The following is a 17,201-nucleotide window of genomic DNA, read 5'->3' on the forward strand; positions in this document are numbered from 1 at the left end:
ACTGGGCCCTTGGATGACTCCTTCATCACAAAGGAAATAAGTGAAGGTGCTGCTTAAGTTGTTAAAAGACACGCGGTTGAGTTCAAGACACTCTCTACCCCCTTTCACTATAGATCTCTGGACATGTTACAGACTCCTTTCCTTGGCGCTCTTTCTTTCCTTTTACTCCCTTTGTTCCCCTCCCCAAGAGTAGGGTACCCTACTGTGCGTCGCCTGGTTAACCTCCCTGCTTTTCAATTCTACTTTCTCCCTCTCTCTCTCTCCCTCTCTGCGTGATACTGTATTATGTGAAAGACCATCCGACACATAAATCCCAGCTTTACCCGAGTCGAGCAAAGGTATAACTACGAGATCTATGGGCCCCGTACCTGAAAGTGAATCAAATGAAGGCGAAGGCTATATTTTGACCAAACTCCAAATGGAAAGCCGCACCTAACAGCGCCTCCCATTTCTGTCATACCCTTGTGACGTTACACAACCCAAAGGCCAAACGGTGCACGCCCTGTCACATCCTTGTCGATGTGCAATTCTTTCCTTAATTTTGCTCATTTAGTGATCTCTATGCACCAATTGCGTGTCTCTGTGTGCTATCGGCGCTTCTGTTATTTGTTTCTCTGAGAGACGTAACGCCAAACAGCAGTGTCGTCCATTGACAAGCTTATATGAAGAAGGTATTCTCTATAACGACGCCCACCAAATGTGCACTCAATCACACAAGGATGTATAAAGTGAGCCTTCATTGCAGACTGAAAAGTGAACTGCTTCCACCACCTCTCATTGGCAATAAACGGATCTTTCATTAGCCACCGCCGAACATAACTGGGAGAGAAGAATGGAACATAACAGTTCTTCATTTTTCCATTTCTTTAGGGATCAGGCTGTTGCCTTATTCACTGCAATACCGACTCTGTACTTTGCTATGTCCATTTCCTGTGTAGAATATGCAGTTGAGTACTTCACATCATTGGAGTAACGATAGCTGTGAGTAATTCAGTTGAGGTCATTCTTTCTTACAGCTGACATGTCTGCGGGATTATGAAACTGTTGCTCAGATTTAAGTGCGCGCGAAAAAGACAGCATAGCCTCCTTAGACGTGCAAATTTCAACGAAATTTTCTCACATTCTTTTTATGCGGCGCTGAAGAGTCTCATTCAGCCTGCGATTCATGTAAGCTCCAAACAACAAGCTGTACATATTCTCGGTTCCGAAGTAAAATTCTCCAATTTGTCCAGGACTGCAAAACTTGCCCACCTGTAGTCAGAAAGGAAGGAAAGAAAAAGGCAGCAGTGAAATAACGTAGCGCACAGCGCACGAAGGTTAAAGTTTTAGCAACACACTCAATCAGTGAGGTTATTTTTGCGCGAGGAAAGTAGAACGCAAAAAAGCCATTTTAACATGTGAGTAAAATTTAAGGTCCATACTGGTAAAGTATAACGGGTGTCTTCACTAAATTGAGCCAAGGGATAAAAAATCAAATATTAGAAGCAGGAAGGGGAAACCAGTTACACGTACGTAGCTGAGACCTTGCTCGGACGTTGCTAAGACCTTGTTTTGAAAATAATTAAATCTGTGCTTAGGGGTCATTTGCCTGAATTAGTAAATATTGACTTTAGACAATATATTTGATTTCCGAGGCTTCAGAGCACCTTCAAAACACTCCATTATATGAGGCGCGACAAGTAAAGCTTCCCGTGTATCATATTTTTTTTGGCATCTGCAAAGAAAGCCTGCAAAATACACAAACATCCATATGACTGGAGGATTCGAATGTCACAATGCTGCTACTCCCAACAGTGTTTTGAGCGAGCCTAATCAGCTACGACCGTAACTCGACTAAATCACTTGTCAGCGGTAGGCCTGTTGGCGATGGTTTCTTCGACCGAGAAGAAGATGATTCGAGCCCAGCACAAGACATATTTAAGGAGCCCAGAATAGCCTCGTTCAGTACAACTTTGTACGCAAACACCCATTCAGTTGAAATAAAGAAAATCTCACTAAATTGTTGGCGCTGATACGCAGTTTGAACCTGAGCTGATCTGTATAAAAATCAGCGTGCTCATAAGAGAAAAGAAAAGTATAAAGAACTAAAGAGCTGAAGTTGAAAAGGTGTACCTCGGACTGGGAAACCAGGTTTGCGTGTATGACCACTGCTTTCTCCTCCAGAATCTGAACCAGCATCTCTTCTGGGAAGTGCAAGAGGCCGAACAGATCACTTTTGTCGCGACGGATCATGCTCCATATCTTCCGCTCTGCAGCTCCTTCGGATGACTGCAGCAAGTTGGCAAGGAAAATGAAAACACACAGGGAAAGTATTGTTTTGTATGTGACATTATAACGAGCTTGACTGCTTCTCGGTTTCGCTAAGGCACAACGGGTGGCCTGAAAAATCTAACATGCACACTTGTTCTATACCCACGATTGTACGTCGCGTGCACGGCACCGCCTTCTGCCGGGGACTTTTCCTACGCTTCTATCTCACGCCGCCCATCCTTCATCTATGTAATCATTTTATATCTAAGAACTAAACTGCACCTCCGGCGTCTTCGCCCGAACTCCTTCACTGAGAAAAGTTAAACGTATATACGGAACATCTGAAGCCCCTCGCCCAATGCTGCCCTCAGCCCCCTCATCACCCCCCCCCCCCCCCCCCCGTAATCCTCTTTCGTAAAGTAATAACCGAGAGGCAACACTCCGTGCTCTCAAGGAAGCTCGTCCTTTGTCTCCAAAAGTCTGTCGGACATACGTTGATGCCCATTAGAGATATCTTCAAAGGACTGTTTATTCCATATGGTCATAAAATAAGCGACACAATCATTAAATCATAGTGATACGCACTTCGTTTATTATTGCGATAGAGTTAAGGGCCCGTGTCGCACGCAAAAAAGCATGTGTCGTCGTTGTTCTCCTTGGTAACACGAAAATCCGTGAGGAAGCAAAGAAACTAATGTTGTTCCGAACGTTCATGGAAATGATCTCCGGCCCGTCAGATTGCGATGCGAGCAGCCAACCGGTACACCACAAAAATTTTGTTGCGCAAGCAACATTAAGCCAGGTTTTAGCTCGTTTCGTATGCCGTGGCCGCGGCCACGAATGACCTTGAACAGCCGCGAAGAAGACGAAGACGAAGAAGGCAACAAAGAAGAACAAGAAGAGGAAGAAGAACGCTCGGTCACCCGCAGCTAATGCTTTCGCTCCACATTCGGTTTAACAGCGTTGAACCCTTCTCATTATTTTGTCTTTACGTCTTTATTGCCTTTATTACACAACTACTACAGGCTGGCCGGTTTTGCAAAAATAGGCCGGTTTACATGCAATACTTCTAATTATAAAACATTCAAATTGATTACTTTTTCATATATATTGATGAATTCAGGTACACGGGGCTGAGTTTTCAAAACATCAATTATCTGTCGGACAGAATCCTCAATATATTCTTGGATAGGCTAGAACATAAGCACATAAATGAAAAATACTGCACAAGCCCTTAAAAAAATGCACAAAATAACCCACATAATAGAGAAGAAGCATGAAATGTCCATTATTTTGTACACAAATAAAACTAGGAACGCGAATGAAGTATACAAATTAATTCACAACAGACTTGATACATAAAAAAATAGTAAATGCGAATAACACAGAAATACAAAAGCTGTTTGTTCGCGTGTACTTTCAACAAATCTTGAAAAGACTAAGTTAATCTCAGTAGCTTTGCGTTATGGTAAATTATTGCAGTGTACTATTGTGCGAGGGATGAATGATTTTGCGTAAAGAGAATGACGGCACGCTATGCACTTTGCATTGTTGTCACGACGAGGGACGATTGCAGGGGGTGGCAAAAAGAAGTCATCGTAAAGGATGGAACGATGATACAGTTGGTGAAATAAGGCTATAGGCGAGCGAAATAACATCGACGTGATAGTGGTTCCAACTGGGCTCGTTGTTTTAATGCTGTGACACTGGTGGAGCGTGAACGATCTGAAAAAATGACGCGAACAGCACGGTTTTTCAGGTGTTCATTGCTGTTCATGACGCAAGGTTGCTGCGGATCTCATATCGCAAAAGCGTATTCAATTTTAGGGCGCATTAGCGTCATACAAGCAAGTATTTTCAAGTGTGAAGGTGCACGTTTGAGGTTGCGCTTAAGAAGACCGAGTTCACGGTTTGCTGATGCTAAAATTGTGTTAATATGGAGATGCCAAAATAAATCAGACTTAAAATGAACTCCTAGGTACTTATAAGTGATCGTAAGTTCTACGTTATCATTATTAAAGGAGTAGGCTGTAGACATTAGATTGGTAAACAATATTAGCTTTGTTTTAGATGCGTTTAGAGACATTAGCCAAGAGCAATACCAATCAGCCAGAGCATCAAGATCCGTTTGAAGGGCAAGGCGGCCAGTTTCATTGGTAATATTGCGATATATACCGATATATATATATATATAATACAGTCATCCGCGAATAACTGAATTTGAGATGTTACACACCTGGGCAGGTCATTAATAACAATCACAAAGAGCAGGGGACCAAGTACACGGTCCTGGGGAACTCAGATGTTACGGTAACAGAGGAAGAGTTAAAGCCATTGACAGAGGTGAATTCACTTCTATTGCAGAGAAACTGTTTAATCCATGCAGTAACTTTGGATGAAGGTTTAAGTGCGCTAATTTAATTAGAAGTCTGTGACGAAGAACACGGCTGAAAGCTTTGGAGAAATCGAAAAAAACTGCGTCAACCTGGAAGCCTGCGCGTACTGCTGATAATATATCGTTAGTAAAACCAGCGAGCTGGGTCTCGCATAAATAACCTCTGCAAAAACCGTGCTTGTATTTGATAATGATTTTGTGTTCCTCTGTGTAGTATCTATCTTGAGTATCTGTGACGTGCTAGAGGAGTTTACAGATGTTGCTAGTTAATTAGATAGAGTGATAGTGAAGTAGAATCGTGCAAACTCCGGATTTAAAAATGGGTATTACTTTCGCTGTACGCCAGTCTTGAGAAATTATGCCATATGATAATGACTATGAAAAAGAGTGATGACAAAACTTGACACAGGTTAGAGAGGCATTTATAATATCTTATTATTAAAGCCAAGGGGATCAGAGCTAGTAATAATACTTAGGTTTTGCAAGAGGGCATCAATTGAATGCCTGAGTCATTAATAATAATTTCTGCCATGAAATCTTTGGAAGATGGCTGCAATATGGGCGAGGAAGTGGTCTCTTCATATGTGAACACTGATAAAAATGCGTCCTTAAGTAGCTGTGCGTATTCAGATTCAGTGACTGGTTCACCGTTGATAATAATTAGTACTATATCAGAATGGTAACTGGGACTGATGATGAGCCAAAATCTATGAGAATTATTAGTTAACATGATGGACAGGTCATGATTGTAGAATTGATGACGAGTTGGTTTAAGCAGAGGCTGATATTCGTTATCGCAAAGCCTGTACTTGGACCATGATGATGGAATACCTGTCTTGACTACTTGGCGGTACAAACTTTTTTTCTTATTGTTAAGACGGCGAAGACTATGTGTGTACCAAGTTGCATTTCTATGGTATCTGATAGTGATGACTGGCACATACTTGTCGACGAGATTAGTTAGTGGTGTTAAGCGAATGCCTATTTGTTTCAATTCAGCGAGATGAATAGTGAGCCAGGAAGTCTTCAGAAAATGATTTATGTTCACTGTTAATACCTTCAAAATTAGCGCAATTGTAGCAACAAATTCACTTCGTATTGGTTTTATTTTTACTGAAGGCCCGAGTGATGTACCCGGTGATGATGTTGTTATCGAATAGGCCATCTAAATGCAAGATATCAGAGCAAATGTCTGTGTTATTTGTGCTTCTGAGGCGTGTACAGGCGCTGATTTAGCGTTAGTGGATGTCCCTCTCAGCGGAGAAGGTAGGAAAATAATTGTCTTACCACCAAGAGATTTGGAACCTTGGAAATCCATTACAAGCAGCATGAAGTGGCGCAAAAGCAGACCCTCTGGGCTCTGCTCTTTTGACAAAGACGGTAAAATGTTCTCGCATAAATGAACGCGGAGCGGACGCGTTTCTTGACCTACGCTTCCGTCTAACAGTACCGATGTGAATTTGTTTGTGTGAGCCGTCATCATCTTTTATGAGTGCGGATGGCGCATCTGCGCCCGGTCTTCGGCGGTGGGTTGCGGCCAAGCAAGTCTGAAGTCGAGAAGGTGGAGACAAAGGCTATAGTTGGCAGTGGCGATGAGGGTTAGGCGCAAAAATGCCGAGATTCGGCCACAAAAGATGGAGTCAATGCGACAGTAGTGGGCTGGAGGCGCTGATTAGCGCGAAAAGCATGTGTGCGTGTGCGCGTGTGTGCGTGTGTGCGTGTGCGTGTGCGTGTGCGCGCGCGCGTGTGTGTGTGTGTGTGTGTGTGTGTGTGTGTGTGTGTGTGTGTGCGTGTGTGTGTGTGTGTGTGTGTGTGTGTGTGTGTGTGTGTGTGTGTGTGTGTGTGTGTGTGTGTGTGTGTGTGTGTGTGTGTGTGTGTGTGTGTGTGTGTGTGTGTGTGTGTGTGTGTGTGTGTGTGTGTGTGTGTGTGTGTGTGTGTGTGTGTGTGTGTGTGTGTGTGTGTGTGTGTGTGTGTGTGTGTGTGTGTGTGTGTGTGTGTGTGTGTGTGTGTGTGTGTGTGTGTGTGTGTGTGTGTGTGTGTGTGTGTGTGTGTGTGTGTGTGTGTGTGTGTGTGTGTGTGTGTAAACACTATCGTGTCATAACCTTAACCGCAGTGCTTAAGTGCTCCCTTAATTTATTTTTTATATTCATCTGCAGTCCCCGCTCTTCCTGCTCAGGTGTTTGACATGTTCTTAACTCAGTAACGCGGGCGCGCTTTATGGTTGCTCGCTTCTGGATCACCCTGAAATACTGCGGAACGATAGCGGTCGTGCTCCGTTTCTTCAAGTTTCATCAAGCTCGTGTTTTCAAGATGGTGTAAACGATACTGTCTGTTGCGTGCCATACCTCCAAATAGCGAGAGGCGACGGTGTTCTTGAGGAGGTAAACCTTGAGATGAGGTCTTGCGGCGATATCATTAAGCGTATTGACTCTCTCGAGCTCGCTTTTTACCATGAGGCAGGCGCGCATTTGTCCCGCGAAGGCGTTCATGAGAACCACGATGGCCAACCACCACACTGCGATGACGATGCGCAGAACTGTTCCGTCGGGCACCTCTGCAGACGCTGTAAGAAAATATTTTTTTTTTGCACCATACTTTTTGTACCGTCTTGTAAGCGCACATGCAACTCCAGCCGTTGCAATTTCACTGCAGGGGTTTTCCAATGTATTTTTAGTAAAATGTCAGAAAGTATGCGATTGGACGTAGGCCTCTCAGTGCACAGCATGAGCATCTACACTTCCAGTCGCTTAAATCATGCGTGGTTATTGTTGTATCTAATGGTGGTGATAGCATGATGAAACCATTTGTTGTTAATAATAATAATAATAATTGGTTCACAGGAAGGGAAAGGCGCAGTTTCTGTCACAATTGTGTTTGTGGACACCTGAACCGCACCGTAAGAGAAGGGAGGAAGGTGGGAGTTAAAGTGTAAAGAGAGAAAGAGGAGCCGTAGTGGAGGGCTACGGAGTAATTTCGACCACCTGGGGATCTTTAACGTGCGCTGACATCGCACAGCACACGACGCCTCTTCGTTTCGCCTCCATCGAAACGCAGCCGCCGAGGTCGGGCTCGAACCCGGGTACTCCGGCACAGTAGTCGGTCTTACCACTGCACCACCCCGGCGGGGCCCATTTGTTGTTGTTGTTGTTTGTTCACAGGAAGGGAAAGGCACAGTATCTGTCACGCTTGCTCTGTGAACACCTGAACCGCGCCGTAAGGGAAGGGAGGAATGTGGGACTGAAAGTGGAAACAGAGAAGGGGAGCCGTAGTGGAGGGCTACTGAGTAATTTCGACCACCTGGGGATTTTTAACGTGCGCTGACATCGCACAGCACACGGACGCCACTTCGCTTCGCCTCCATTGAAACGCAACCGCCGTGGTCGGGTTCGAACCCGGGAACTCCGGCACAGTATTCGTGCGTCTTACCACTGCACCACCCCGGCGGGTTTAAAACCATTTAAAGATCGCTTATTGTGTGCATTGCTGGCGTAGGGCAGACGCTTGCTGGAGATGATAGCTAATTAAGGTGGCACGATTGCAGACTATGCGACTCAGTTTCGTTGTGCTAGTTCACGACGTCGAGCTTTGTTCTTGAACGCAACCGTAGATGTTGAAGGCTATCCGACGAGCTGCCTTGTGTTAGTGCATTATTTTACCTCCAGACGATATGAGCGAAGAGAATAAATGCATTACACAAAAGTCTTCATGAGGTGTCGGAAAGGATGATAAATAGATGGATTTAGTGAATGGAAATGCAGAGGAGTTGGCCGGATTGATTAAAATTTGGTCTGCTACTCTGCACCGCTTAAGGGGAGTCAGAAAAGAAAATGACAGCTGTTACAAAGCGTAGCAACGGTAATGGCTTTGAGGAAAATTCCGAATTTGCAAAGCGCAATCTCACTTAGAGTTACAATAAATAGAAAACAAATATGTGATCTTATTAAAAGACCTCTCGACTTAAGCACAGAAGTAGTCAGGTCAGCAATTTGTGCTCATTGATAATGCCGACGTGGGCGCAAAATTAAAGGTGCTCGAAAAGGAAGACCAGGGCCGGCTTGCACGATAAAGTTGGAGCTAAGTCCGGACTTAAACGGTCCACACTTAAACGAGCCGCACGCTTCGGTTCGGCTCGTGTTCACCAGAGTGGCTTCCCTGAACGCCTTCAGCAACCACTTGGGGCATTTTTCCTCGTAACACAATCTTAAGCCGCAAAAAGCAATGGCACGGATTTTACACAGTGCAAGATTCACCGAATGCTTACATCTTACCGCCAGGACAGGGCCAGCGCATCCCTGCATTTTCCTAATTTCTCGACTAAGTTACCGGGCGTCCCTGTGTCTTAACTAAGACGGCCTAGAGTCGTAATCGCACAAGCGACTTATTCAAGTCAGGACTGAAGCCCAGTCTTGACTTCAGTCTTAAGCGGCCATGCTAGCGGCCTAATCCTTTAGACTCCAGTTAAGTCTGGACTTAGCTAAGACAGTCTTAAGATCGTTTCGTGCAAGCGGGCGCAGATTACCGATGCCAGGCACAACTAAGAAATGTTGCGCTACACCACGCTTCGGATTGGAAATGGATATATTTACGGAGAAATTGAGCGTGGCGTCAATGCGTGTTCGCGTATATAGGCTGCTCTGCGCGCTTACGTGGCGTCAAAAACGCGTGCATTTTCGGAAAAATCTAGCAAGTCGAAAGCATCTATAACTCTTTCATTAATCCAGGTAGGTTGCGGAGCGTCTAATGCCTCTTGTGCCACACGCATGACCACACCAGCTTTGGAATTAGCAAGGATTCTTTTTATGCTCTAAGCCACACAGATACCATTGAAGCAGTTTTTGAAGCACTGAAAAAGTTTACAGTTCACTGCCATGCGATGGTCGTATGGTTTATGGTTTATCGGGATAGTTATTTATCCCATGAATAACGACGTATTAGAAAGCTCCGCATGATTTCTACTACCAACCAATGTGTCGAACTTGATGGAAATAGGCCACGAAGTCTTATCTGCTCAATTAGTATAGAGCCGAAATTGAGTGACGTTTAGTAGTGAGTGCCAAAGCTGAACATGGACAGGAGTGATTTGCTTGTAACTATCAGACTTTCATTGTAATCGTAAGCAACTGTCACAAGATTTGTGTATAATGGGTGTTTGTAGGAAGGGTTCTTTATGACATCATCCTACACATACTTTCATTAGCCATGGCTTCTTCCACATTATTTGCTTTTAGTATTTAAATTTGGTAGGAGATTCTGTTTTATAAATATTTACAATATATTAGGTGTTCTTGCACAATTTTAAATGTACCCGTGTGGATTGTTCCGGGAACTTTTCTGAAATTCGGCGATCTGACATCATGGGCAACAGACGAAAAGCTCTCGCACCAGCAAATGTAGAAAACAGATGACATATTGTCTACGCCTTTAACTTATGCGTTCATATATGTCGTTACTTATCACATACTCTAAGTTGCAACCTTCGTGAGAGCTCTCAAATTTGATGAATGCCAGATGAGTGGAAGTTATCACTGAATACCATGCGATCGAATTAATTCAGCCTTCTGCCACGTCGTCTATTGCAGCCTTTGTGGTGCCTTGGAATGACACATCTCACATACCGTACCATATAACGCAAAACTGCAGTATCAGATATAATGAAGCTAGTTTCCTCCCTCTGTCGATAAAAAAACATTGCAGCATAAGACACCTGAAAGGCTGTCTGAATATGGCGACTTGTACTATAAGAATCAAGTAATTCCAAAGTGTCCCTTCTAATCTATACACTTTCAATATATAAAAGAGGCAATTATAGCAGAGAGATCGGCACTACATTGTTTTTTAGGTGCATACCTTCACAAAACATGTTCTCGAAGAGCATCCAGAAGTGTTCGTTCCAGGTTTCGAACACTGGAGCCCTTCTACCACGCATCTTGCGAGATGTAACGTCCAGGAATGCCAAAATGATGCTCAGAACGGCATGGAAAAACAACAGCAGGAGCCATACCTGCACAAAAGTGATGAAGGGTGGTAGTTTCAGCTGTAACAATCATAAATGCCAAACTCTACCACAGCTATGTAATCTGACAAGCCTTGAAAGAAGTAATAAAACTCTCCTGCGTGTCATTGTATTATTTCCTAGTGAAATACATCTAAATATATCAAAACACACGTATCTCTGTATGAATAAGATTCAATTAACTGTTGCGAAACCTCGTTTTAGCAGTTTTCATTAATTTGGAACAAACGGTCGTAATAATTGTCTCGTATTCATTCCATCGCGAATATAAGTTCCTGGTATATTGTGCTTCATTAGACTTAATACGTAATGAGCTCAAAGAGTGCGGCAGGAAAACTATTGATTACAAACCAACAACCACCACTGGCTGGTATGCAACTAGCCTATAACGGGAAATGGAATTAATTTATTTCGACCGCAGGAATCTAAAAGCAACTTTCTCATTGCATGGAAACTACCTATAAAGTTTCTTTCACCGCTCTTGAGAATCTAAAGAAACTATGTGTGGTGGCTTACGTGTGTATCAAATGTGAGCAAGTAACCCGCAACATTGGTGTCCTGTGTCCGGTTCCTGCCAGCCAGAATACCAACCGGCACATTTAGGATCGATGGAGTGGGCTCGGCGATAGTGTCTCGATCGGCAGTTCTCGCAACGCCTGGCAGCGTGATGTCCACTACCTGGAACAGACAGGAGCGATAGGTGTTCCATATGTCGTTTTGTGGTAACCTCCGTGGGAGCCTGAAATGAATGCAAGCAATCACAACATATGCGCAGTGGGCATCATTAGCAACACTCCGGTTAAGGTGCAAATTAAAAGAGGGAAAGGATGCCATTGTCCAAAGCTGTCTCATTTTTTTCATGCACGTCAAGGGACTTCGTAATGCGAAATTCACTTCGTAATGCGAAATTTAAAGCTGTTTCAGCTTTTTGATAGATTCATGCAAAGATTTCGAGCAAGACATTTATGTACAATTATAGACAACTTTTTTTATTTTTCAAACTTATTCCTTCTTCAAGAAACACTCCACTAACAGTTTTTCATTGTCATGATTGAAGCTTTGTGGTCGGAGAAAAAGATGACTATATAATCTACTTGCTGCGCACCATTGCCCGGTTCTCAAAGACGAGGTCTATGCAAGAAGAGAATAAGCTTTATAGACAGGCGGTTCGCAGTGGCAAACGGCAGCGGATATGCGTTTCAGCTCGGGCGGTGCGCATATCGAGATCCGCCGCCACCTATCCGGCACTCTGATTGCCGCCGCGCAGGGGTGACGTTGGAGAAGGAGCGAAGCGAGCAATTAAGTTTTCGGGAGGTCGCGGGAGGCAGCGCGCGGTCCCATAAGAACGTTTCGCGGCGAAGAGATAGCAGCGTCTGACTGATGCCGCCGACATAGCGAGTCAAGTAAATTTGCCTCGGCGTTTCGACTTGGGATGCACGCACCGTAATCCATTGATGCCGAGCCAGCGCTTCGGCAACCGGAGAACACCGTGCACGCGCTGAAGATGTTTGAAGGTCATCGGAAGCACACGGTGACCTCGGACGTACTTCGATTAGTGAAGCTATCGCTTCAAATTGTGTGGGTTAAGCATGGCTTGAACCTAGTGACAGAGCGAAAGCTGCTTTTGGTGCAGCGATAGTCTCTGTAACACCGCCTTTTCAATCCGCTGTCATTTCGTAATTTTCCTTATAATTGGTTCGCAGGAAAGGATAAGCGCCGTATTTGTCACACTTGTTCTGTGGAGACCTGAACAGTGAAGCGCTGGTTACGAGGGGCAACGGCGACGCCGTGAAACGCAGGAACGGGCGCCGAAGAGCTGCACTCTAATGATTCCGAGAGCATTTTGGAATCTACACTGCAGAAATGTGAAAGCCTAAGCGTTGCTGGTGCACACGGTGCGTCGCGTTTGCTCTCATTATCAACTAAATGCACCGGCATTGTCATTTCTAATGTCATAATTTTCATTGTCACTAACAGTAGCGTCATTGTCATCGCTACTCTCATCCTCACGGTAGACACGGAAACTTATGATGTGTGTTTCACGGTCCCGGGAGTGCCGCGTTCACCTTTGGATACAAGCAATGGAAGCTCGATTCCCGGTAGAGACAGGATTTGTTTATTTATTTATTTATGAAGCTGGTTACGAGGGACAACGGCGACGCCGCGCAACGCAGGAACGGGAGCCTAAAAAAGGCCACAAGTTAGCTTTACTTCTCGATGTGAAAGGCGAGCCCCTAGCCGGAGACATCTTGTACCCATTGAAACGCCGGTTAGTAACCGTCGGGACCACGGATCGAACACTGCAAACTACTGTAGTAGTTTGCAGTGTTCGCAAAACCATCCATCAAGGCCATCCAACCTTGCGAATGACATCGAAGGTTCGGGCAGGGAAATAAATTAATTTAATCACGGTGGTGCAGCTGCGCGGTTACATCTCGTCAATCACATGTTATACAATTCACACTCAGTATCTACTTTCATTCAATGGTTTCTAAGAGAGTGTCCTCGATTATGTTTCAGATATTCCCTCTCAACCCACAGTTACTGTCTTCTATAAATACGAGGGTGTCGTTAAGTTATTACTCCAACTGGACAGCAAAAAGTGGAGTTCCTTAATGAGAATAGTATAGGCTCGTTATGCTAAAGCGTGATGGAGCAGGTGGTTGAATATTCCTATTTTCATCATCGCACTCTCGGTACGTTTGAATTGATGGTGTGCTGAGTAAAGCAGCGCCCTCAATGTGATGGACTTCGTGATTGCCATTTAGCCATGCGCACTTGTCGAGGATCGTCACACTTTCCCCTCACATCGACATCTCTATACTTGAGCTTTTTGGTTCAGATTATCATTTTATTCCTCTCAGGGGTGCGGGCAATGGAAACCGGCACACACAGAAGCAACGCGATGACTATCAGCTACGCGTAGGAAACCTAAGGAATGCATATGCCGTTGACAGAGATACCGGCTATATGCTTTTATAGACCACATATTTTGAGGACGACCGACGCTTGCGGCATGCAGCTACGCAGAGGGTAATTAACTATTGTCTTTTATAAAGCTATCGCATTGAAAAGATTAACATGCATTTGACCGTATCTCCACACTGTCACTAATGAAACCCCTTTTGTTCTCTTTTGGTGTGCTCGTACGAGGGCAGGTGTCTTGTGCATCATAGCTCAAGCCGCGCTTTGTTCATTTCCTTGTCTTCGCTCCAAAAGAAAAGGCAGACAGCTGCCCGTATCTCAGCCGCCTTTTCTAGATTATATACGTTCTGGAGTTGTTCATTTAAGTAAGCTTTTGACTATTTTAATGACCTCCACATGATACCTGATAGAAGCTTTAAGCGTGCCGGGATGGGGTGAGACCATGCGACACAGCTGTTTTCGCAAGGAGGAAGGGATGTTGTTAGCCTATTTGTTTCCCTTCAGCGGCGGCCTTATGAGCACGATGGCCCATTTTTGCTCATCGCGGCATGCGCAGGAGTCATCATGAATTGAGGTTTGATTTGATTTATGGGATTTAACGTCGCAAAGTGACTCAAACTGTGACAGACGCTGTAGGCAAAGCCTCCGGAATTTTCGACCACCTTTGATTCTTTAACATGCAACCGACATCGCAAAGCACACGGGCGCCTTGCTTTTCGCCTACATTGAAAAGCGGGCACCGCGGCCAGGATTCGATCCTTAATTCTTGGGCACAGTACTCGAGTGCTCTAACCACGGCGCCACCGCGGTGGAGCATAAATTAAGGCTAGACGTGACCACTCTAAGAACACACGTTGGAGCCCTCGGCTTGATGTTGAAATGGACCCAGTGGCCTTGAGCGGCTGTCATTCCGGACTGTGGTGCGCGGGCGCCCGTAGCTGCCCTCCTTGAAGAGCATAGATGAACTCCTGATACATTGCTTCTGTTCTGAAGATCAACAATTGGGGCACTGAGCCTCCTGCGGACCGGCGTCTAACTACTGACAGCGGTGTGTACGAGCAGTGCGTGAATGCTAGGAAAGGCAGGCAGCTGTCATTTTCCGTCTTCGAGCAGCTGGTCTTTGCCTCAGTATTCCCAGTATGCAAATACCTAGCATAAACCTTTTTCCTGTATTAATTTTTGTAAACCCGTTTCTGGCATTGATATACCTGCTTCGATCTCGAAGTCGCGCTACTTGCAGTCCCAGCGCTACCATTGCATACGGCACAGATTCGCATATTTTGTTATAACAAGCAACGATGGTACTCAAAGTATTGAAGAAGATCAGCATTTATAGTCACATGGGACTTAAGGTTTGAAGCAAAATATGTGCCTAAAAGAGAAGTTCTTCACTCACGTTATTTACGATGTCAGCCATCAAACCGGTTTTCCAGGTGCCATTCGGGCCCGGTGTTCCAAACGTAAGCGTTCCAGGCAACTGGTAGCTGTAGCTGATAGGAAAAATCGGTAAGCGATATCAGTTAATATTGGCGGAGATTTAACCCTACTTAAACCTGGTTATAACGAGCGAAAGCAGCATGTTTCAGAAAAGCCCCGGTGGCTCAGTGGTTAAGAATTGAATTGAATTGCCTTTATTTCCATAAACATACAATTTACATAAACATAACATAAGATAACATAACATAAACATTTACATAATTTCCATAAACATACAAGACGGGCCTTAAACCCAGTCTGAGGGCAGCGGCAGCGTACACAGGCACTGATTCAGGAAAAACAAAAGAACAATACATAAAAAATTAAGAACATGTTGGCTCAGACATTATCCCAGCAAACAAAAATGCAATCTAAGAAAATATTACAAGAACCAAAGCAAAGCCATACAATCCAGTGTGTACACTTGAGAAACAAAAACAGTGAAAGAGCCATTAACAAAGTAGACACTACGAGAAAAGAAAAAGACATACTTCAGCCATTGACAAAGGCTGATATCAAAAGGAAATACTCATATAAACGAGAGATAGGGCAAGAAGTTACATCAATGTTTTTACTTGTGAGGGTGTTTAACAGGCGTGGTAAGCGATGGTGTAACATTTGAACAGCATAGTTAGTGCGAGGATGCGGCACATACCAGTATTCTGAAGACCGTGTACTGTATTCTGTTCTGTTTCCAATTTAGCTACGTTAAGGGCATGATGAAAGACTGGTTTTGTTTTACGTCTTTACGATAGGCTAGCAGCAGCCTGAAATCTAACAGAGAGTGCACTGTGAGCAATTTCAACTGTTTAAATAGAGGTGCGGTATGAGCGTCTACTGGAGCATTACAGATACTACGTATTACCTTTTTTTGAAGCAGGAATAACCAATTTTTGTTTGTAGCAGACATCGTACTCCACACGAGACAGCAGTAGTGTACGTGACTCAGGAAAATAGCGTTGTATAGAAGTAGTTTGGCTATACGTGGCAGCGGTCTTAAACTGAACAGTACACCAGCGACTTGCGCAAGTTTTCCTGCAAGAAAGTCTGTGTGATCAGTCCACGACATATGGCTGTCAAAAAACACACCTAGTGTATTCGCAGACCGCACAAGCTCAATTCTTGAGAGAACTATAACAATGTCGGACTCTAAATTCCCACCTTTATTTTTTGGTTGAAATAAATAGCTTTAGTTTTGTCAGTATTAATTTTAAGCCATTATCCTGTGACCATCTCTGTATTTTTGCAAGAACAGAGTTTGCGGTTGAAACCAGGCTCGCGATATTGTTCGACGCAGAAAGAACCGTAGCATCATCTGCGTAGATTATGTACTTGGGTTCACTATCTACATAAACAAGATCATTCACATAAAAATTAAAAATAAGGGGCCCCAGTATGCTCCATTGGGCAACTCCAACTGTTACTTGTTTAAGCTGAGGGCAGATGCCATTAATTTCAAGTTGATTCTGTTGATTTAAATAAGATTTGACTATATCTAAATCAATACCCCGAATACCACGTGCTTCAGCTTCTCAACAAAAGTTCATGATAATAGACTCGAACGCTTTACTGAAGTCGATTAGAGCTCCGAGTGTGAGCAGCTTTTTTTTCAAAGTTTCTCAGTATTAGTTCCTTTTGTGCTGGTAACGCGAGCTGGCTGTCGAAACAGACTCTCGGCTATCGAAACAGAGTACCTGAGCTCGAACCTTACCGGTTCGAATCCGCTCCGATGGTTTTCTTATTGTAGCGAAAGCTACACTAGGCTAGTGGAAGCACATTTCGCGGAGCCGGGCAGAGGCCACTACTGCGCATGCGCAGTTATCATGGTAAATAGCTGCGCCGGAGTCACAGGTGTACGCCGCGCGCCATTGCTCCGCTGCAGCCACAACACCGAGTCCGCCGCGTGTGACGTCATCACTTCGCTATGCGCCTCACTGCGCATGCGCCGAGTAGCGCCGCGCAGCTGGGATATACGGGACGACGAATTCGCTTCTCAGATACGCCGTAGAGAAACATACTTACGTAAAGAACGGACAGTCGAGCCGTTTCGAAACCGAGCACGTAAGGATCTGACCACCCGCCAGGCGGCGTAGCGACCTGTGCTTCCACTTCACCTCAAAGATCGACAGCTCATCATACGTC

The 17,201-nt window shown here is 44.6% G+C and overlaps 1 protein-coding gene across 1 annotated transcript; it reads right to left on the reverse strand.

Annotated features, from left to right (window-relative positions):
* Nucleotides 1-1,116: 1,116 nt before the first annotated feature.
* Nucleotides 1,117-15,000, reverse strand: LOC146207753 (putative glutamate receptor). Its single transcript, XM_084587153.1, has 6 exons — nt 14,980-15,000; nt 11,175-11,336; nt 10,493-10,646; nt 6,991-7,208; nt 2,113-2,268; nt 1,117-1,251 (listed from the first exon to the last, which is right to left on the reverse strand). Exons 1-6 carry the CDS (start codon nt 14,998-15,000, stop codon nt 1,117-1,119), a joined length of 846 nt encoding a protein of 281 aa, XP_084443279.1.
* Nucleotides 15,001-17,201: the final 2,201 nt, after the last annotated feature.

The sequence above is a fragment of the Amblyomma maculatum genome, chromosome 1 (genome assembly GCF_055883805.1).
Source record: "Amblyomma maculatum isolate TAMU_Amacu chromosome 1, ASM5588380v1, whole genome shotgun sequence".
NCBI lineage: Eukaryota > Metazoa > Arthropoda > Arachnida > Ixodida > Ixodidae > Amblyomma > Amblyomma maculatum.